The sequence below is a fragment of the Pan paniscus genome, chromosome X (genome assembly GCF_029289425.2).
Source record: "Pan paniscus chromosome X, NHGRI_mPanPan1-v2.0_pri, whole genome shotgun sequence".
Taxonomy (NCBI): Eukaryota; Metazoa; Chordata; class Mammalia; order Primates; family Hominidae; genus Pan; species Pan paniscus.
In genome coordinates this window covers 148,809,522-148,831,694 of record NC_073272.2, presented here as the reverse complement: position 1 = coordinate 148,831,694, position 22,173 = coordinate 148,809,522, and the positions used below count along the sequence as shown (strand labels likewise).

Below are 22,173 nucleotides of genomic sequence, written 5' to 3'. Positions count from 1 at the left end.
GTCTAATAGATGACGCTGGGGCTGCAAATGATGTCCCAGCCTTCCAGGGCCTGTGGTCTCCAGAACAGGGCTAAAACCTGTTCTGAGTTGACAGTGCTTTCCTAAGGAGACCCCAAGTTGAGAGGACCCTCTTACCCACTCATCAATAATCAAAGCAGACTTGATGCCCATCAGAGATGCCCAATGATTCCGGTGAGCCGTTCCTTCCTCTGGCTGTCAGTACTGGGGAGTATGGCGGGGACTTTCAGATAGCTCAGTGGAGCTCAGAAAGAGAGGGAGTTCCCCCTGACACCCGCCCCAGTCAGTAAGCCCCGGGGCCTGAGGGGCATCCCCACTGCTCGACCTCTCCACTCTCTCGGGGAGGACGAGGCAGCCTTGACCCACGAGGGCCGATGAATGGGTAGGTTATCGGCAGGCTCCTAGGCCACCAGCTTAGAGGTCACATTGTCCCTTTTAGATTCAGTGTGGCGGGAATCTAAAAGGTCGAGGATCGAGAAGCCTGCAGGATGGCAAAGTGAGGGACCCCGGCAGTGCGACCTCAGGAATCCACTCCCGGAACTCTGACTGGGGTGCCTGTGGAGGCTCTGAAGGTACAGCAGCCAGGCGCTCTGTGGCATTCTGAATACTGGCACGCAGCCTTCGGCCTCTGCCAGCTTTTGTGAGCTGCCCTGCACCAGGCAGAGGGGGCCCCCAGGCCTGGCACAGGGTCTGACACATGGCAAATGCTACAGAAATAGCTGTGGACCGCCTGACTGCAAGATCGTATTGAACATCTGGTGCCAGGCCTCAGCCTGTGCTGCTGCAGCCAGGAGCAAATACGGGGAAGTCTGGCTAAGGAGAACGCATGCCTGTGTGGGCCCCAAGAATCCATCTTGAGATCAGGAGGAACAAGAGCCCGGTGACCTTGACAGCCAGCTCAGGCAGCCTGTTAAATCCCATGCCCAGGTTTCTAGCTTCTGCCCCAGAGGCCCAAGATGAGGATGTGGCAGCACAGGTAGGCCAAGGGAAGGATGAACTCAAAGAGAGGTGGCCAGACCACCTGAGACACCTGTTGAAGTGCGCTTTCCCATTTCCAGACCTGGGAGCTCCTGAGACCAGGTGCAGAAACCAGATTACACTCATCTTTCTGACCTAATTCACAGAGTGGATAGCAGCCCCCACCTAAGCACAGCCCCCTCACTGGGCAATAAGTCAGCAACAGCAATGCTGGCCACACGGGAGGCCCTCAGGTGTCCTCACCCCACCCCTAGGTTTACTGACAGGTACCCTGCAGGGGAGAGGGTGGGGCCCTGAGCTGGACTCCACCCAACACTGCCACCTCCCCAGCCTGTGTCCTCCCTACCACCCGAGGAGCTGAAGGACCCAACAGCACACCCTCAGTGGTTTCTGAAAGGAAGCAAAGCTCTTTCTACCCTTTTTCACTTTGGGTGAAAACGTGGCTGGGTTGACAAGTCAGTTTTTTAGAAAGGAAGCACTGACTAGCGAGGGACTCGCCCAGCCAGAAGAGGGCTCTGCAAAGACAGCCCCATCCCCAGGATGGGAATGCTGGATTCAGACACCACAAACCAAGAGAACCCAGACTCTGGACATGGAGCAGTACCAGGGTGAAAGACTTTTCCCACCGACATGGTCACATAGCCATTCTCCTTGAAGTACTGGGGGATGGTGGAGAAGTTTCCAGCGTGCACCCTCCAGTAGGAGTTGAAGTCGTACAGGCGGGTGGTGTCAGGTCTCCTGCCAGTGAGGAAAGAAACGCGGCTCGGGGCGCACACTGCCTGCTGTTAGGGAGCAGAAGCAAAGGTAAGCATCGCCACAGCAAAACATGTCTGCCATCTCTTAGGTAACCAAGCAACCGCCCTCCCGAGGCCCCTAGCAAACAGCTTGGTAGCTGAGTCATGCAGAGCTCAAACCAGACACTGGGATTTGGGTGTCACCTAGGCAACAGACGCTTCCGGGAGAGAAAAGGGAAGCAATCAGCCCCTGAAACCAGCAGATGCTTATCTCCTCCTACGCAATGGCAAACAGCTTGGTAGCTGAGTCATGCAGAGCTCAAACCAGACACTGGGATTTGGGTGTCACCTAGGCAACAGACGCTTCCGGGAGAGAAAAGGGAAGCAATCAGCCCCTGAAACCAGCAGATGCTTATCTCCTCCTACGCAATGGCCTCCCCAGGCACACAGAGCGGCCAGTGTTGCTGGGGGCAGAGCCATGAGGGGGTTCAGGGAGCAGAGCCACCCTGGCTAGCTCTCACCTGAGGCCCAGTCTGCAGACCTGTGGGTGCCCTTCTGCAGCACCCCTTCCTTCTGAGCACCAGGCAAGCGCCCGTTCTGGGAGAAAGCTGGCCAGGGCTGCCATGAACACATCAGGGCCAGGGCGCACCTTGCACCCAAGGAGAAGGCCACCCTTGAAGGTCAAGCTTTCCCATGAGTGGAAAACCAGATTTTCTCCACTACCATTTTCCAGACTATGCTTCCCTCTAACAAGATGTCCCGCACAATCTGTGCCATCTGACAATAGCTGAAGCTCCCCGCCCCCAACCCTCAGTGCACGAAGCAGCACACACCCACAGCTAGAGGTTCCCAGACATACCTGCGCAAAGGCATTCTGGAAGAGGAGGCTGTGGGATGCCAGTTGGTCAATGTTTGGGGCCTTCACTAGTTCATCCCTGCAACTTGAAAGGATAAGACATGTGCTCTAGAAAATAACACCTGTAGCCAGCCACAGTGGCTCATGCCTGTAATCCCAGCACTTTGGGAGGCTGAGGCAGGTGAATCACTTGAGATCAGGAGTTCGAGGCCAGCCTGATTAACATGGAGAAACCCCATCTCTACTAAAAATACAAAATTAGCTGGGTGTGGTGGTGCATGCCTGTAGTCCCAGCTACTCAAGAGGCTGAGGCAGGAGAACCGCTTGAACCCGGGAGGTGGAGGTTGTGGTGAGCCGAGACTGCGCCATTGCACTCCAGCCTGGGCAACAAGAGTGAAACTCCATTTCAAAAAAAAGAAAAAAAAAAAAGAAACCACCTGTAATAGAGTGAGGGAAGTAGAATTGGGAGGAAAGTGGAGTTGTTTTATGACAGTTGAATCGACGTCTCAGTCAGTCCCTGAGGGAGCTCTATGGTTGGGAAGATTCTATAGAGATGTTGCAAGTAGAGGCTGGAGTCCAGGTGTTGGTACTCTCCACCCTTCATTGACCCCTTGACTGATATTTGGAGAGAGACTTAGTTATGTGCCATCATCAAGCAACACCTTTGGCAGGCAGTGGAATGATTACCTCCGCCATTAGGCTGGGCTGTGGAACGACCACAGCATCGACTACAGCCCATGCCTTGCAGGCCTCAGATGGGCTTGCTTCACACAGGATGCTCCCCTCATTTGGGAATAACTTCTCCAGGGTTTGGCTTGGCCCTTTTCCTAGGGAGGTGAACATGAGGCAGGGTAGTGGGACGGTGTATGGCCTGCATGACTGCAGCTGGCTTTGAAGCCACAACTGATGCTCATGGTCTTCTTCATCTACTATCCATTCTAGAGTACCCTCAGTCTCAGCCACCATGTCTGCCGTTCTCAGTGACCTGGCTAGTCGATTAACAGACCTTTATCCCTGAGGATTGGTTCTGAGCCCATGGTCCCCGTGCCCTTCTCAGACTGTGGAAATTGCATGTGTCCATTTACCATAAAAATTGGGCAGGGAATTATTAGGAGACATTCAAATGGATCACCTGGGTGCCAAATATATCCTTCTCTGTTCACAGTGTGTAAGAACAACCCTGCCTCCTCCTGATGATCAGAGCCAATACCCCTGACAGAGTGGCTACTCTTCTTTACACCTGCTTAGTCCCACAGCCATAGCAGGAGGAATGAACCCAAGGTTCCCATGACTTGTAATTCAGTTATCAGCCATGGCTCGTAATTCAGTGGGACTCCTACTGTGTCTACTGGTGGAAGCATTTCCATTTGAATAGCCAGGATCCACTGTTCAATAAGGTAGCCACTAGCTGCATGTGCCTACTGAGTACTTGAAATGTACCTGGTGTGTCTGAAGAACTGAATTTTAATTATCTAAAATTCAGATAAAATAACAACTAATTTTATCTTAATTTAAATTTAAATAGATGAATTTGGCTAGTGGTGACTGTATTGTGGGGACAGGAAGCACAAATTCCCATGTGGATCACTAGGAGAGATAATAAGTGGGGTCATTTCACCCCTTGGTCCCCTGCTTCCAGACCCAAAGAGGCCTACATGGCATTGTGCTTCCTTCTTAGTTGTAGGAGGTGTGAGATACAATCATTTGCCTCTGACTTTGGAGGGGTGGTCCTAGCATGCCCCTGACCAGTAGCCCCTTAAATACTTCATTGATATGGAAGGTCTCTGAATTTTCGTGGGCTTAATCTACCACTGTCTGAAGTGCTTATGTCTTTCAAAGGCCTCTAAAATCTCTGCCATGTCTTGCTCATCCAGTTGTTAGCATGATGTCTTTGATACAGTGGACTTTAGAACCTAAGTGGGGAGACACTGGTAAGTGACCAATTACTTCACCTGTGGTGTGCAAGCCAGATCAGGAAGCCTCTACCATTGCTTTCCTGTGCTGGGAAAGCTATTTTTAGTGTGTAGACTTCATGCCAGATTTGCCCAGATCAGGGGCGGGATGCCCAGAGCTCCTGGTTATTGGAAGTGCTCTACCTTGAGTACAGAAATCCACACCAACTCACTCCCTTCTCCAAGGGGACCCTCACCCTGAGGAATTTAACTGGGCCTTGCTAACATGCTGGGAGAATGTCCCTGAGAAAAAGAGCAGTGAAGGCGCACATGAATTTCCTGTTGCATACCCACAGTGGGCCAGAAACAAGACCATTGGATTTTTACCTCGTACTTTTGATGTTTGGCAGCCATTGATTCTAGTTCGGGGGTGAAAGATAGAGATGACACATGTATTGGAACCTTTCTTGGGGACTGCTAGTCTTAGGGACAAACTGCCAAAATCAAGCTAGGCAATGGTGGCCACAGCTATGGGATGGAGAGTGAGGAATAGGACATATAAGCTGACAGCTGGAGGCCCAGACACTGCCCATGTTAGTGTGGTTGGGGACAAAATAAGGAACCAGAGTGGGTGGAACAGGAGCAGTTCAGGGACTCTGCAGAAATAACCTATGGCTCCTCAGAGAGCTTACAAGGGAAGCTTCCCTTGAGCACCTAGATGTCAAAGAGATTGGCAGAGGCAGGAAGGACACGTTCCCAAGCAAAAAGTAACAGCAGCTAACTTTGATTTCATGGAAGGTGCGAGTCCAGCTGTGAGTCAGAATAGGGAGACAGGCAGTGAACAGAGGACAGAATGATGACCTGCAGTGCTGAGAAACAGGCCTACCCATGACTTTGTCCTCAGTCCCTGACCCAGGGGAACACCAAGGATGCCATGGGGTGCAGGGAGGGCCAGAAGAGCTAAGTACCCAATTTCTACATAAGGGCCCCTGCTCCAGGACAGGGCCGGGAGAAGACATATAGATGATACCTACCCCCAGTCCTCCAACAAACACATCTGCCTCAAAACTGACATATTCTCAGCTGGTGGAAGCATCCAGGAAAGATAACACATAGCTCCATGTGCAGCTGTGGTGCCTGTGGGGCACTGGGGGTTATACCACCGAACAGAGCTTGGACAGTGTCCCCAGCTCCTATTCTTTTTGAAACTGTGTTAAAATATATATCTTATAAAAGTAACCATCTTAACCATTTTTAAGTGTCCAGTTCGGTGGCATTCAGTACCTTCACATAATTGTACAATCATTGCCCCACTAGCCCCTATTCTTTTTAAAAACATTCAACTTATATAAATATTTTAGATTTAGAGGGTACATGTGTGGGTTTGTTATAAGGATGTATTGCATGATGCTGAGGTTTGGGGTTCGATTGAACCTGTCACCCAGGTAGTGAGCATAGTACCTAATAGGTAGTTTTTTAACCCACATCCTTCCTCCCTCTCGTCTCTTGCGGTTCCCAGTGTCTGTTGTTCCCGTCTTTATGTCCATGTGTACCCAATGTTTAGCTCCCACTTACAAGCAAGAACATGTGGTATCTGATCCTGCGTTAATTTGCTTAGGATAACGGCCTCCAGCTCCATCCGTGTTGCTGCAAAGGACATGATATCATCTTTTTATGGCTGTGAAGTACTGGTGATACAGATGCACCACATTTTCTTTATCCAGTCCACTGGTGATGGAAGCTTAGGTTGATTTCATCTCTTTACTATTGTGAATAGTGCTACAATGAACACACCAGTCCATGTGTCTTTTTGGTAGAACAATTTATTTTCTTTTGGATATATATCCAGCAATGAGATTGCTGAGTTAAATGGTAGTTCTGTTTTAAGTTCTTTGAGAAATCTCCAAACTGCTTTTCACAGTGGCTGCACTAATTTACACTCCCACCAACAGTATATAAGTGTTTTCTTTTCTCCACAGCCTCACCAGCATCTGCTGTTTTTTGACTTTTTAATAATAGCCATTCTAACTGGTGTGAGGTGGTATCTCATTGTGGTTTTGATCTGCATTTCTCAGATGTGATGTTGAGCATTTTATCATGTTTGTTGGCGCTTGTATGTCGTCTTTTGAGAAGCGTCTGTTCATGTCCTTTGCCTGGTTTTTAATGGGGTTGTTTTTAGCTTGTTGATTTTAGTTCCTTGTAGATTCTGGATATTAGACATTTTTGGATGCATACTTTGTAAGTATTTTCTCTTGTTCTGTAGGTTGTCTGCTTACTCTGTTGACAGTTTCTTTTGCTGTGCAGAAACTCTTTAGTTTAACTAGGTCCCACTTGCCAATTTTTGTTTGTGTTGCAATTGCTTTTGAGGACTTAGTCATGAATTCTCTGCCAATGCTGATGTCCAGAATTTTCTTCTAGGATTTTTGTAGTTTTAGGTCTTACATTTAAATCTTTAATCCATCTTGAGTTAATTTTTGTATAAGGTGATAGGTAAGGGTCCAGTTTCATTCTTCTGCATATGGTTAGCCAGTTTTCCCAGAACCATTTATTGAGTAGTAATTCCTTTCGTTATTGCTTATTTTTGTTGACTTTGTCGAAGACTTTGTTGTAGGTGTGCTTCATTATTCCTGGGCTCTCTATTCTTTTCTATTGGTTTGTGTGTCTGTTTTTGTACTCGTACTATGCTGTTTTGGTTACTGTAGGCTTGTAGTATCGCGTGAAGTTGGATAATGTGTTGCTTCTGGCTTTATTCTTTTTGCTTAGGATTCTTTTGGCTATTTGGACTTTTTTTTTTCTTTTGGTTCCATACAAATTTTAGGCTAGTTTTATCTAATTCTGTGAAAAATGACATTGGTATTTTGATAGGAATAATTTTGAATCTGTAGAATGTGGATATACGCATATTTTAATAACACTGATTCTTCCAATCTATGAGCATGGAATGATTTTTCATTTGTTTAAGTCATCTATAGTTTCTTTCAGCACTGTTTTGGAGTTCTCCTTGGAGAGATCTCTCACCTCCTTGGTTAGATGTGTTCCTAGGTATTTTAATTTTTTGCAGCTATTATAAATGGGATTGTGTTCGTGATTTGGCTCCCAGCTCGAACATTTTTGGTGTATAAAAATGCTACTGATTTTTGTACATTGATTTTGTATGCTGAAACTTTACTGAAATCATTTTCAGTTCTAGGTGACTTTTGGCTGAGTCTTTAAGGTTTTCTAGGCATAGAATCATCTCATCAACAAAGAGAGACAATTTGACTTCTTCTTTTCCTCTTTTTTTTTTTTTGAGATGGAGTCTCGCTCTCTCGCCCAGGCTAGAGTGCAGTGGTGCGATCTTGGCTCACTGCAACCTCTGCCTCCCAGGTTCAAGCAATTCTCCTGCCTCAGCCTCCAGAGTAGCTGGGATTACAGGTGCCCGCCACCACGCCCAGCTGATTTTTTGTATTTTTAGTAGAGATGGGATTTCGCCATGTTGGCTGGGGTGATCACGAACTCCTGATCTCAGGTGATCCGCCCGCCTCGGCCTCCCAAAGTGCTGGGATTACAGGCATGAGTCACCGCGCCTGGCCCTTCCAGCCCTTCTTTTCCTAATTAGATGCCTTTTATTTCTTTATCTTGCCTGATTGCTGGCTAGGACTACCAGTACTATGTTGAATAGGAGTGGTGAGAGTGGGCGTCCTTGTCTTGTTCCAGTTCTTAAGGGGAATGCTTTCAGCTTTTGCCCATCATGAAGAGATGTTAGATTTTTATCAAAAGTTTTTTCTGCATCTGGTGAGATGATAATGATTTTTGCTTTTACTTCTGTTTATGTGGTGAATCACAGTTATTGATTCATGTATGTGGAACCAATCTTGCATCCCAGGAATAAAGCCTACTTGATTATGCACAATTAACTTTTCGATGTGCTGCTGAATTCAGTTTGCTAGTATTTTTTTTTTTTTTGAGGATATTTGTGTCTATGTTCATCAGGGATATTGGCTTGTAGTTTTCTTTTTCTTTTCTTTTCTTTTTTTTTGAGACAGAGTCTTACTCTGTCGCCCAGGCTGGAGTGCAGTGGCGCAAGGTGCAATCTTGGCTCACTGCAACCTCTGCATCCTGGTTTCAGGTGATTATCATGCCTCAGCCTCCCAAGTAGCTGGGATTACAGGCATGAGCCATTGTGCCAGGCCTTCTTTTTTTTTCTTGTCATGACTTTGCCAGATTTTGGTATCAGGATGATGCTGGTTTTGTAGAATGAGTTAAAGAGGAGTCTCTCTCAGTTTTTTGGAATAGTTTTAGTAGGATGAATACCAGCTCTGTTTTATGGATGTCTGGTAGAATTTGGCTGTGAATCCATTTGGTCCAGGACTTTTTTTGTTGGTAGGTGTTTTTCTTTTTTGTCTGTTTGGTTTGTTTGTTTTGTGACAGGGTCTCGCTTTGTCACGCAGGCTGGAGTACAGTGGTGCAAATTCAGCTTACTGCAACCTCTGACCCACAGGCTCAAGCCATCCTCCCACTTCAGCCTCCTTAGTAGCTGGGACTACAGGTGTACACCACAACGCCTGGCTATTTTTTTTTTTTTTGTCTTTTTAGTAGAGACAGGGTCTCACTATGTTGCCCAGGCTGGTCATGAACTCCGGAGCTCAAGTTATCTGCCCGCCTCGGCCTCCCAAAGTGCTAAGATTACAGGCGTGAGTCATTGTGCCCAGTCTTGTTGGCAGGTTTTTTTGCATTACTAATTCAATTTTAGAACTTGTTATGGTCTGTGTAGGCTTTTAATTTCTTCCTGATTTAATCTTGTGGGGTTGTGTTTTTCTAGGAATTTATCCATTTCCTCTGTTCCTAGGAATTTATCCATTTCCTCTGTTTCTAGGAATGTATCCATTTCCTCTAGATTTCCTAGTTTGTGTTCATCGAGGTGTTCTTAATAATCTCTGAACAGCTGGGCACGGTGGCTCATGCCTGTAATTCCAGCACTTTGCAACACTGAGGCAGGTGGATTGCTTGAGTTTGAGACCAGCCTGGGCAACATAGTGAGACCCTGTCTCTATTGAAAAAAAAAAAAAAAAAGAATAGTCTCTGAGGATCTTTTGTATTTCTGTGGGTTACAATGTCACCTTTGCTATGTCTGATTATACTTATTTGAATCTTTTCTTTTTTTTGTTTGTTAATCTAGCTGGCAGACTATTAATCTTGTTTATCTTTTCAAATAATAAACTTTTTGTTTCATTGATTCTTTGTCTGGATTTTGAGCCTCAATTACATTTAGTTCTGTTCTGATTTTAGTTATTTCTTTCCTTCTAGCTTTGGGGTTAATTTGTTCTCGTTTTTCTAGTTCATCTAGCTGCAATATTAGATTGTTAATTTGAGATCTTTCTATTTTCTTGATGTGAGCATTTAGTGCTATAAACGTTCCTCTTAACACTGCTTTTGCTGCATCCCAGAGATTTTGGTATATTGTATCTCTGTTTTCATTTATTTAAAGTAATTTTTTTGATTTCTGCTTTAATTTTGTTTTTTACACAAAAGTCATTCAGGAGCAAGTTTGGTTTCCAGGTAATTGTGTGGTTTTGAGAGTTTCTCTTGGTGTTGATTTCTATTTTTGTTTCACTGTGGTCCAAGAACCTGCTTCATATGATTTCAGTTTTTTTGAATGTATTGGGACTTGCTTTATGGCTGATCACGTGATCAATCTTAGAGTATGTACAGATGAAAAAAATAGATATTCTATGGTTGTTGGATAGAGTATTCTGTAGATGTCTATTAGATCCAATTGTTTGTGTCAAATTTAAGTCCAGAATTTCTTTGTTAGTTTTCTGCCTCAATGATCTGTGCAATGCTGTCAGTGAGGTGTTGAACTCCTCCACTATTATTGTGTAGCTGTGTAAATCTTTTTGTAGGTCCAGAAGTACTTGTTTTACGAATCTGTGTGCTCTATGTTGGGTTCATATGTATTTAGGATAGTTAAGTCTTCTTGAATTGAACCATTTATCATTATATAACGCCCTTCTTTGTCCTTTTTTACTGTTGTTGGTTTAAAGTCTGTTTTATCTAATATTAGAATAACAACCCCGGCTGTTTTTTTGTTTTCTGTTTGTGTGATAGATCTTTCTTCATCCCTTTACTTTGAGCCTATGTAGCCCCTATTTTTTTAGGATAAAACACCTAAGATAGAAGAGGCTATCTTTTTCTGGAGGTTACAAAGCTGTACTTGTGGGAGGACTGTTGGAGGGTCACACATGAAGACTTGATCTGGTTGTTTTACTGTGTATTCTCCCCCAACATGTTGCTCTTACTTTTATCCTGAATATCATGCCTCCAGCCCCCACTATGACAAAAACAAAGATTGAAGGAAACTGCTGACCTAACACCAAAAGTCTCTGATGCCTGCTCTTGAAACTGCTCCTGCAAGAGACTAGATAAGCCCGGACCTCGGGGAAGCAGGGAGAGGTGGGAGAGAAGTGACTTGGCCAGGAGAAAGAAAAGGGTCTAAAGGTTAAGGAATTTTTGGAATGGGAAGGAGAACTAGAGCTTGACATGGCATGTATTAGGGGCCAAGTGGGATAGACTCCAAGGACAAGCTTCGACACTTCTGCCTGTCCCTAGCTGTCTCCTGCCCTGTGGGCACCTGCTGTTTGGACACTTACAAGCCCACTTAAGAAAATGGTGGAGGACTCAGATATCACCCCCTGTTTGACGGATACATGGGTAAAACAGAATCGGCAGAGTACTTTACCTATGAGGGGGGAAGAGGGGTCCAAGTGTCACTGTTACACTTCCCTGTTCTTGGCTTCCTCCCACCACTTCCCACTTTAGAACCCACAGGGCCAATTCTTGTAGTCAAATGATTATTTGTTTCCATATCTTTCTGCAAAGGGTAAGGCCAGAACTTGGTTAAAGGATATATTTGCTTCATGCTGTGCCTCGCCAAACATCTCTCTTTTATCACCACAGCCTTTATGTGGCTGCAAGAAGAATTTGGCTCCTGTGTCTGAGCCTGTCCTGGGAGTTGGGAGACATGGGCTCTCAGCACAGCTCTGCTGTGGAAACTGCCTGGGAGATGTAGGCTCCCAATTTGTTGGGAGTGTGTGTGAGTATAGGTGTGTGTGTGTGAGTCTGTGTGGAGGTAGAGGAGGGATGGTCCCTGGGACTGAGTTTCTAGGCTTCTCTAAGTCTTTGTCAGGTTCTTTAGCAACTTGCCTCCTGCCATCTCCATGAAAGGAAGTGGTCACTCTGACAGATGAGATAAAATCATCCTCATGATGGAAAGAGAGTAAATGGAAGAGGGGCTCTGCTTTGATGGAGGTGCCTGCTTTTATGCTACCCCATGACCCAAACCTGGCACCATCAGTTCAAGTCCACTGAGGGATTGCTGGCAAGGGAGCTTTAGAGATTTTGGTAAACTATGAGATTTCGTCCTATAAAGGAAAGTTGTGTGTGTGTGTGTATGTGTGTGTGTGTGTGTGTGTGTGTGTGTGTGAGAGAGAGAGAGAGAGAGAGAGAGAGAGAGAAAGCTACCCAGATAAAGATAGTCAGGCTCCTGTCCTCCACAGGGGAAGTAGGGCAGGAAGCACAGACTTTGTAGTTATAAACCTGGAATTGACCCCTGGCTCCATCACTCAATGGATGTGTGACTCTGAGAAAGTCACTATACCTCTCTGAGTTATAATTACCTCATCCAGAAGATGGGTACAATATTAACCACCTACCTGCAGGAGTAATGAAACTTCTCAGTCTGTCTCCTGGGAGATGAGATTCCCGTGGGAGCGATCTGTAAACTATAAAGCACAGTATTACTAATAGTGGTGAAGATACATTTCTGTTTTCCCAGGAATGACCTTTGAATAAGCGTGTGGGGATGCTGGCCTGAGCCTCAAAGCCTGTAGATGGGAAATGGGCAGATAGTGAAAAGCCTCCAGCTTGGAGAGAAGGAAGAAGAGCCGTGAGACCATAGGTTTCCCGTCCTGAAGGTCCTACAGGATATGGCCTGTTTGGGGACTTAGATTCCATCCATGGCTTATAACCAAATATGTGTAGTGGCTCCGGGCCAATAGGGAGGCAGTGAGAGTTCTGACTTGGGTAAACTGACAGGTTTGAAAATTGAAGGCTATTTCAGTACCAGGAATCTGTAAGGCGGGAAGCCTCTTTTTTGATCTGTGTGGAAATTGATGCCTAGGGCAATACAGACCCATGATCTGTTATTCACAAAACCCTAATCCATAAAGCTCTGGCAAGGCTTTTTCATAAGCCTGCTCTAAATTCTCTTGCTAGTAAAACCTAAAATGGAGGATACAAAACTGTTTATAAAATACTGAATTTTCTTCATTTATCATATTTTGTATTAATATTCATACATCTCACTGCTTAAATGTCAATGTGTTGGCTAGACTCTGAGAGGTGCTACTTACTGATCTGTACACTTCATCCCCTTTCTGGATTCTGAAAATTATCTGTGCATATGTGATACTAACACCAGTAAGAGCCACCATTTGTTGAGGCCTTGCAGAGGGCTAGAGTTCCTGGATATGTGCTTTTTCTCCAGCCTTGACCTCATGAGGACGCCCTTCCCAGGACAGGTGAGACTGAGGCCCTGCCCCGGGTCAACCTGGATGGCTGGATATTCCACCCTCTGACCAAATTGCACCAAGTGGGTGAAATCTCATTTAGTTCCATCCACGGTTTTCCTTGGAGGAAATTGGCTGAACATAGGGCTAAAAAAATAGGAAGAGCCCTTGGCAAGCATGTGTGTACACCAGTCATTTCAGATAACTGAAATCTGCCCGCAAAGTCTTCTGTCGGGAAATCCTGCACTCTGTGTGGCCTCCCAGTGCAATCACACAGAGCCTGGGTCCACCCACAAAATTCTGGGGTGTCACTTGCTTTAAGAGTCCAATTTTGAAATGTGGTCATGACACCCAGTTGCTACTATCATAGCATGTTCCTCACAGGTGCTGAGTGGGAGACACAATTAATTGCAGGAGATGAAGTCACAGGATGCTGTGCGGCAGCCTTCTCAACATTACTCTGCTGGCAGCTCTCTTTGTCCCTAGGAAGTTTGTGGTTAATTTTTGGCAGGATGGAAAGATGCCTGAAAGCAGCTTTTCAAGGGAAGTCTTGCTTTTGTTTTTGTGGTCTCCGTTTTTCTCCCTGACAGGAGTCCGAATGCAGACCTTATCATGACTAGCACCTGACTTGGGTGAACATTAAGGAGGCAAGATGGCTAGGTGACACGACTTGGCCACAAAACTGAAATAGTTAGCACAGGATCTGGCTTGTAGCAAGTGCATGGCCCAGGGTCTCTTCATGGTGCTTATTGTGGTCACGTGTTCTGTCGTTTCCTTCTTCACCAAATCTGTGTAGAGCACAGGGGATAAGTGAGGTGGCTTTTCACTAGCTGAAACTGGGTTTGAGTCCTGCCTTTGTCACTTACTAGCTGTGTGACCTTAGACAGCTTACGTCCACTTTCTCATCACGTAACATGAGGATGGTAGAACCCACATCTCAGCATTGTAGGGCCATAAAGTTCTTTAGACAGTGGTGCTCAGGGCTTACTCACTCAGACTTGGTAGCTAACAGTAATAACTTAGAACTAATCTGGATCCTGAATTGTAAAATGTACTTTTCCCCCATGTAAAATTGGGGTTTTCTGACAGCCTATGTTCTGGAAACTCTCTTGCCTATCCACCCCTGCTCTCAGCCTTGTGACCTTCCATGTGCCCTGGTTGCCTATGAGAGCAGATCATGGTTACCCTTAAAGCACAGGGCCTAGCAGCCCAGCCCAGAGCCCTGGCCCGTGGCAGTGTTGCATAGTGATTAAGAAGCCAGGGGCTATGAGACCTTGGGCCAGCAATGACCCTCTCCAAGCCTCAGTTTGTGCACTGCTACTCTGGAGAGAAAAGTAGTGCACAGTCCCTCGGGCAGCAGTGAGGATTCAATGAGTTGAAAAGTCTGGGATGAATTTGATCCACAAAGATGTTATCGGAAAAGAATACCAAAACACTCCTGGTGTTGGGGTCTTTTGTTTGACTTTGGACCCCACTGTGGACTGACAGTGGTATGAAGAGTGCTAATGTCACCCTGCCTCCAGCCTGCTGTTGTGAGACAGGGTCTCACGCGGTAACCCAGACTGGAGTGCAGTGGCACGATCTCGGCTCACTGCAACCTCTGCCTCCCAGGTTCAAGTGATTCTTCCTTCTCAGCCTCCTGAGTAGCTGGGATTACAAGCTTGCACCACCATGCCTGGCTAATTTTTGTATTTTTAGTAGAGACAGGGTTTCACCATGTTGGCCAGGCTGGTCTCAAAAGAGAACTTATTCTTTGAGCAGCTCGTTGTTGATGTTGAAAACAAGTTACACTGCATGATGGTAGCCATAGATGGGGCCCTCAGGAAAATGCTCACAAAGCCCTGGAGCCTAGCCAGATGCATCACCTCAGTGCAGGGTGAAAACCCCCACATGGCACAGGCTGTGGCTTCAGAACTGAAAATATTTCACTGGCCCTTATGCATCTCTCTGAAGTTCACTAGCCATGATACAAGCCATGTGGGGCTCAGGAGAGCCAGCAATTGCTACAGCTTTGCCTCATCTGGGCTGGAGCTGAAGCAGGCTAAGAAGGCTGGGATCTGGAACTCCACAAGCTAGTCTCTGGCCAGGCAGGCAGAACCTGCTTCACAAAGGCCCAGTTGATTGAATACTTTCTGGAGGCTGGGAGTGGGTCCCTCTGCTGGCTGTTTGTGGGATTCACATTTCCTGATGGGGCCCAGGGAAGTTTAGCAGTGGCTCAGGGTCACAGAGGAGCTAGGGTTGAAATCAGGCCTGTCTGATTTCAGAGTTCATACTTTTTTTTTTTTTTCTTTTCTTTGAGACAGAGTTTCGCTGTTGTTGCCCAGGCTGGAGTTCAGTGGTGCAATCTCGGTTCACTGCAACCTCTGCCTCCCGGGTTCAAGCGATTCTCCTGCCTCAGCCTCCTAAGTAGCTGGAATTACAGGCGCCCACCACCATGCCACGCTAATTTTTTTGTGTTTAGTAGAGACGGAGTTTCACTATGTTGGTCAGGCTGATCTTGAACTCCTGACCTCAGGTGATCCTCCTGCCTTGCCCTCCCACGCCTGCTGGGATTACAGGTGTGAGACATTGTGCCAACAGAGTTTATACTCTTTAGACTGCCCTATCATGTGACTGCTTAGCCACCATCAATCAGAAAGGTGGGAACCAGGCAGCCAGTTGGGGGCAAGCTGGTGGTTTCTGCATTGGGATACAAAGTAAGGGTTAAGACTGGGGGCCTCGAGGCTTTGCTCCTGCCCAGGATTTAACTGCAATGCTTAGGCTCCAAGATTCGATGGAAAGAAATCCCAGCTGTGGGCTCTGAGGACTTTGAAAACTATGTTTCATATGTGAATACACTTGCCCTTTAGCAAGAATCCCCGCTGATAAGCCTTCCTCCTCTGAGTGTTTTTATTGGTCCCTTAGAAAGTGTTAGAGAAATTTCCCATTTTGATAGACTTTTTAATGATGTTACAAAAATATCATTTCACATTGATTCCACGGGGGGACATCTGCTGCTTCCCAAATGCCACATTTCTTCAAATAAAAAGCAGAAGACAGCATGCAGTACATAAGGAACTCATGTCTTGGTAAAGACAAAATTGAAATTCTTTTAATAATTAGTCTCATGTCATAGAAAAGAGGACTGATTTTCCTCACCCACCCAGCAAGGTTGCTCTTCTTGCTATACTTGTTTGGCATAAACTACTGACTTCTTGCGAGCACTGATCTTAAGAGGGCCATGGTAATGAGTCACGGTAATTTGGCATGTCTTTGAAGATCCTTCCTCCTACACTTCTGTTTGTCCCCTTGAAGGCGTCCTATTTCAGGCTGTGTTTAGCTATTCCTTTTGTTGATGCGTCCACTCATGCCTGAGGTATGTCTCATAACACACCTGTGAGAGGGGACCTTGGAGGAACGTCACCAAAGGCCGAGGAGCAATGTCTTTGCAGTGTTTCCCAGTCCATCTTGTCCTTTGGCTTTTACTTCAGAAGGGACACTCCTGCCTTGCTGGCAAGAGGGGATGGGCTTTGCCTTGAATTCCAGCTGTGGGCTCCGCTTTGCAAGATATCTGCTTGTCAGAACCTGAGACTGCAGGTGTGCAGGGTCTGGTCTATATGACCATGGGACAGGTCCCAGGTATATGACTGACAGGCCTGAGGGACCAGAAGCCCTTCTCCTTACCCAAGCCCAGATGGAGAAAACTTCAACTGTGAGAGCCCTCCTTTATTCCCAAACGGCCATCATTGTTTCCCTTCCCTGTGGTTCTTTATAAAGAGATCTGGGGGAGTAAGAATAAATCGTTTCTAGATCAAAGAGAAACAGCGAAAACCAGGAGAAAAGGCGATAGCCAATGTACCCACTCCATTCAGATGAATGCAGTCCAAACAGAAAGACAGCCAGTCATACATCACTCAGTGACAGTGCAATGCAATACTTCCAAAGATCTGATTAGGCACTTCTGTTTTTCTTATTTTAAGCTTATGCTTTACAAAGTAAGTTGTTGTTTTTCGTTTTGTTTTGTTTTAAACGAATCGCCTTTAAAGTAGTGGGGGCAAAACACCAGAGCTTAGGCAACCCCTGGTGGAGGCTTTTATAATTTCTCTACTTTTTGGCTTTGACAGCATGAGGGTTGCCTGCTCTAAGCCCTGCCTATCCATCCACCCAGAACTGAAGTGGCTGAATCATTGCCTGGCATGACAGGAAAGTCTTGGGCTTGAGGGGAGAAAAAAAAAGAAAAGAAGAGAGGGAAGACGGTGGGACGAGAACTGGAAAGAAGAGGAAGGAAGGGAAAGATTGTTCAGAGGACGATGCAAGATGTCCACAGGCAAACGGGACTGGGACTAACCTCTTCCATTGTGAGAGAATATCTCAGCTCCTAAAGTTTTTGATATAGTATGTGATGCAGGGTAGGAGCCCAGCAAATGTCAGGGCTTCTGTGATGCCCAGCCCCTTGGCTGCCCCCTCATGCTCCATGCGGCTTCACTTCTTCCTGGGAAGTAAAACAGAATCAGATTCTGGTTGTGTTGCCATTCACTTTCACTCCTCTGGAACCCCAGGGAGCCTAGGGCTGCTACTGCTGCACCTTAGTCCTCAGGGTAGCGCAGACCTGGCTACGGAACTAGATGCCTATGGATGACCATCTATACTCTCCAGAGTTCAGATTGAGAGCAGAGTTCTAGCACGTTGCCTCACGCACCTTGAGATAGTCTCTTCTGGGAACAGTGCCCTCCGTGCCCAGCGCATTTGGGTAACATTCACAGCCCACGTTAGGCTCCTCCTTGGAACACCATTTCACGTGCCTACAGAGTCCAGGGCCCTGCCTGTGACTCTGCAGGGGAGAGAGCCCTCACTGGCATTGGGCTGAGGACAGCCTGGGACACTCCCTTTCCTCATCCATGTAGTTCTCATCATGGTTCTCATCCCAAGCCCTTGAAACCCCACGAAGGTACTAGCCCCTGGGATACAGTAGTAAATGGACAGGGCAGAGCCTGCCCTTGAGGGGTGCCCATCCAAGGATCCCTGGATCTGGAATGAGAGACAAATCTTGAATTCTCCCCTGAATCGTCATCCTACCATTGTGTGGGACTATATACCAATTTGCCAATGTGCATTGTCCCCTCCTCCTGGAGTTAGGCTCAAAGGCGGGGGTAGGGTAGAAGTCCAAGAGCAAGGGGACTCCCTTTGCTGCATGGTACCCTAGAAGGTCCAGAGTCCTAGAACTCCTCTCACACCAAATCCACATATCTTAGCTGCAGAAGTGTCTGGAGCAGTCCCCTGAGCTTCCTGTGACACTAAAGTGGCATGGGAAAGCAGTTGAATTTTCCCGTGCCTCCAAGGAGGTAAGAGAGGGAGGGAGAGAGAAAGAGGGAAAGAGAAAGAGGGAGAGAGGGAGAGGGAGAGGGGGAGAGAGAGAGCGAGAGGGAGAGCACATCTCCAAAAAATGTCACATAGAAAATGGCATGGACTGTGCAGCTAGGAACCAGGTTAGAATGACGACACCACATTGGAAGACAGCATGAAGGTATGCCATCTCTGAGCGCTGGATGGGATTGTACATTGGGAGTGGATGCTGGCATGGACAGGTTGCCATTGACAACAAGCAGATTATCTTCTCTCTTGCTCTCTGTCTCCGAATTTAAGAGTCTCACAGAATTTAGGTGATAGGCTGGGGCAAAGGAGACAATCCTAAATTGCTTGATAACAATAATTGGTAATTAGTAAGACAATCCCGAAGTAACTGGGAAAATGTGGAATTGACTAGATTAAATTTTCTGTTATCTGTTGGAGTTGAGACTCAAGATAGGGCTCTTTTGTGGTAGATGCCATTCTAGATGGCCCCCAAGTTTCCTGCCTCCTAGTGTATGTGACCCCTTGTGTATGGGTAGAATGTACTACAATCAGCCTCCTTATCCATGTGTTCCACATCTGTGGATTCAACCAACTGTTGAATTTGAAAAAGATGGGTGGTTGTCTCTGCAGTGAACATGTACAGACTTTTTTCCCTTGTCATTATTTCATAAATAATGCAGTATAATAACTATTTACATGGCACTTACATTGTATTAGGAATTATAAGTAATCTAGAGGTAATGTAAAGTATATGGGAGGATGTATGTATGTTATATGTAAACACTGCACCATCTTATATAAAGGACTTGAGCACCTGTGGATTGTGCTATCCACAATCCCGAGCTTTAAGTGAGAATGTAGTCCTTCACTGCAGCCTTTTGAGACCCTGAACCTAAGACCCAGCTTAGCTGTGCCTGGATTTCTGACCCACAGAAAGTAGGAGGTGACAAATGAGTAGTGTTTACAGCCACTAAGCTTGTGGTCATTTGTTACATAGCATTGATTGGCCCTTATCCCTCATTCACTGAAGACTCAAGTACCAGGCTCACAGGTGACCTTGGTACCCTGTGTCCTGTCATCATTCTGGGGGACTGCAGTGTATTCACCAGCAGCCTGTGCCACTCACAGACCCTTGACTTCTTCCTCATCTCTAACCTCTAGCAATCTCTTCCTCCCCACCTCAGCCTCCCAGCTTCAAGGCCACATCCTTGACCTTTAAATCACCAGGATCTGTTTTACCTCAGAAATCTTAAATTTCAGGGTCTCATTCTGGGACTAAAACCAGTACTCTCACACCCTTGCTGCCTCTCTATATCCTCACCCATCTCCTAGATCTTTGTTTGTCCCCAGTCCACCAGTCTTCTTAACCACTGTCAGCCACCTGAACTGCTCTCTTACTGGCTCTCTCCACTTGCTCCCACTCTTGTCCTTCTGCTGCTATGAGCCCCAGCAAAACCTCGAGCTTACACCAGAGCAAACAAACAACAAAAACAAACACACACAATTGTGCCAAGTGGCATATATAATTTTCTATCCCAGCTGAGACAATCAATCTTGTTAAATTTTGAATTGTTTATAGGTAGTGTTAGTTTTCTAGGGCTGCTGTAACAAAGTACTACAAATTACATGGCTTAGAACAACAGAAATGCATTGTCTTATAGTTTTGGAGGCCAGAAGTCTTAAATCAAGGTGCCAGCAGGACCATGCACCCCCTGAAACCTATAGAAGAAGAATGCTTCCTTGCCTCTTCCTAGCTTCTTGTGGTTTGCTGGCAATCATTGGCATCCACTGGCTTGTAGATGCATCACTTCAATCCATTGTCTTCACATGGATGTCTTCTCTCTATGTGTTTGTGTCTGTGTCCAAATTTTTTCTTTTGATAAGGACCCCAGTCATATTGGATTAGGGCCCAACCCAATTACCTCCTTTTAACTTGATTACCCTGTTAAAGACCCTGTTTCCAAATAAGATCACATTCTGAGGTACTGGGTGTTAGGACTCCAACATACAATTTTTGGGGGGAGGACACTAACACCTAAGTCAAAAAGGACCAAAAGACATACCATACAAAGCAAAGGCCCTCTGCCCTGCACCTTCCCTTTTCTGTTCTCATTTTAAATGTTTCTACTTTCATTTCTTCTAGTAGATTGTCCCTGCCTTTCTAAATACTATGCTATTTCTATATCAACTTTCTAATGTTTTCAACTTTAGACATTGCTGACTTCTTCCTATGATAGATGAGATCACTTATCCATTCCTCTTTTTATGTACATATTTTTAACCTTGGATTTTGGAAATTGATCAAACCTATACAAGATTACAGAAAATAGTATAATAAACCCCAGGTGTTCATCAATGAACTTCATTGGTTATCAACTCATGACAAATTTTGTTTCATCTCTCCCTGCCATTTTCCCTTCTCCTTTTACTATATAGATTTATTGCCATTTTTAAGTTTTCTATTGTTTACTTTTGTATCTTTAAATAATATCCCTAAATCTGTATTTCTCTTTCTATGAACTGGGGACAGCGACTATTGATTTTTTTATTATTATTATTATTATTATTATTTTTTTGCGATAGGCTGGGGCAAAGGAGACAATCCTAAATTGCTAACCCTAAATTAATGTGCCTACATTTCCTGCCATCTCCCTTCCTCCTCCCAGCTTTTTGTCAACTGTTGCTGCAGGCCAGGTTCCCAAGGAAGCTGACTAAGATGGAGAGTAATGTGCAGGAAGTTTCTTAGGGAGTACTCTTAGGATCAACACCTGTAGAAGGGGAGGGGAGGGAAGAAATCAAAATTCAACAGACAGAGAAAGTGGGCAGTCTCAAAAAAGGCTTCAGTTAACCCCACAGGGAGCTCTGAAGCTGAAATGGCCTTTCAGAGATGTCCCAAGTTGGGGTAAGGGGCTGCACCTTTGTACCTTCAAGTTGAATCATTGATGTGGGCTTCCTGAGAACAGGGGTGACCTTGGCTGAGGTACCTATCTTTTTCTAAGACAATTTCTGATGAGGGCTAACGACAGCTAACAGCTCTCAAGCCAGCTAGGGAAATAAAATTTTTGGTGTTGAAGGGAGATCTGAGCAGTGCACCACAGCACCATCACAGCTGTATTTGTACCTTCCCATTGTCCATTGTTGTTTAGTCATAATTAAGTCATCTGGGCTTTGTTATAGATTGATTCTCGAAGTTGAAAATCAAACTGTGTTTGCAGTATTAGGACGGTATAATAGTATTCAGTACAGTACAGTGTAGGGCTAGGATTCCATCTCCCCACAATTGCTGCTCTCTCTGCTTGGCGCACCCTTCTTGCAGACCTCAATGCGGCTTGCTCCCTCACTTGCTTCAAAATTTTGTTCAAATGCCACTTCACTAGTGAGGCCCTGCCTGGCCACCCCATAGAAAATAACAAGCATGCCCCGCACCCACGCTTTATTTTTCTCCAGACCGGGTATGCCCACCGACACTCTCTCTATATTTTTTTATTGTTTTAAGCTCCGCCAAAGCAGGGTCATAGAGCCCCAGTGCCACCAACAGCGCCTGGTATACATATTTGCGATACTGAATAAGAATTAGTTGAAGAAATGAATAGGAAAGGGAGTCCGTTTAGATGGAGGAAGGGACTTTCTCAAAAGGCCTCATGGAAGGAGAATGGCATTGAGGCTGGCTTACAAGAAGTGTGTCTTTTATAAAAAGAAGGAAGGGCAGGGCTTCCAGGTGAAAGGCATAGCACAAGCAAAGGCAAAAAGACGGGTAACTGCTAGTTGTTAAGGGCAGTGGCTGAATCGCTATACCCCTAGCAGTTCTACCCCTAGGG

General features: G+C 45.8%; 2 protein-coding genes across 5 annotated transcripts in view; one reads left to right on the top strand and one right to left on the bottom strand.

The window, feature by feature from the left end:
• LOC100982139 (uncharacterized) overlaps positions 1 to 22,037 on the top strand; it is a 35,824-nt gene extending 13,787 nt beyond the window's left edge. For 2 of the 4 annotated variants that reach the window (XM_063601946.1, XM_063601947.1), the window contains one exon: positions 458 to 16,072. The gene's annotated coding sequence lies outside the window, so the exon portion shown is untranslated. Of the gene's footprint in view, positions 1 to 457; positions 16,073 to 17,127 lie in introns of those variants that run through there. The other 2 variants (XM_063601948.1, XM_063601949.1) reach the window with 2 other exon arrangements.
• LOC100982799 (iduronate 2-sulfatase-like) lies at positions 1,479 to 17,749 on the bottom strand. The gene is made up of 3 exons (XM_034949709.3): positions 17,703 to 17,749; positions 2,590 to 2,671; positions 1,479 to 1,778 (listed from the first exon to the last, which is right to left on the bottom strand). The coding sequence occupies exons 1-3, from the start codon at positions 17,747 to 17,749 to the stop codon at positions 1,479 to 1,481; spliced, it is 429 nt and encodes a 142-aa protein (XP_034805600.1).
• Positions 22,038 to 22,173: the final 136 nt, after the last annotated feature.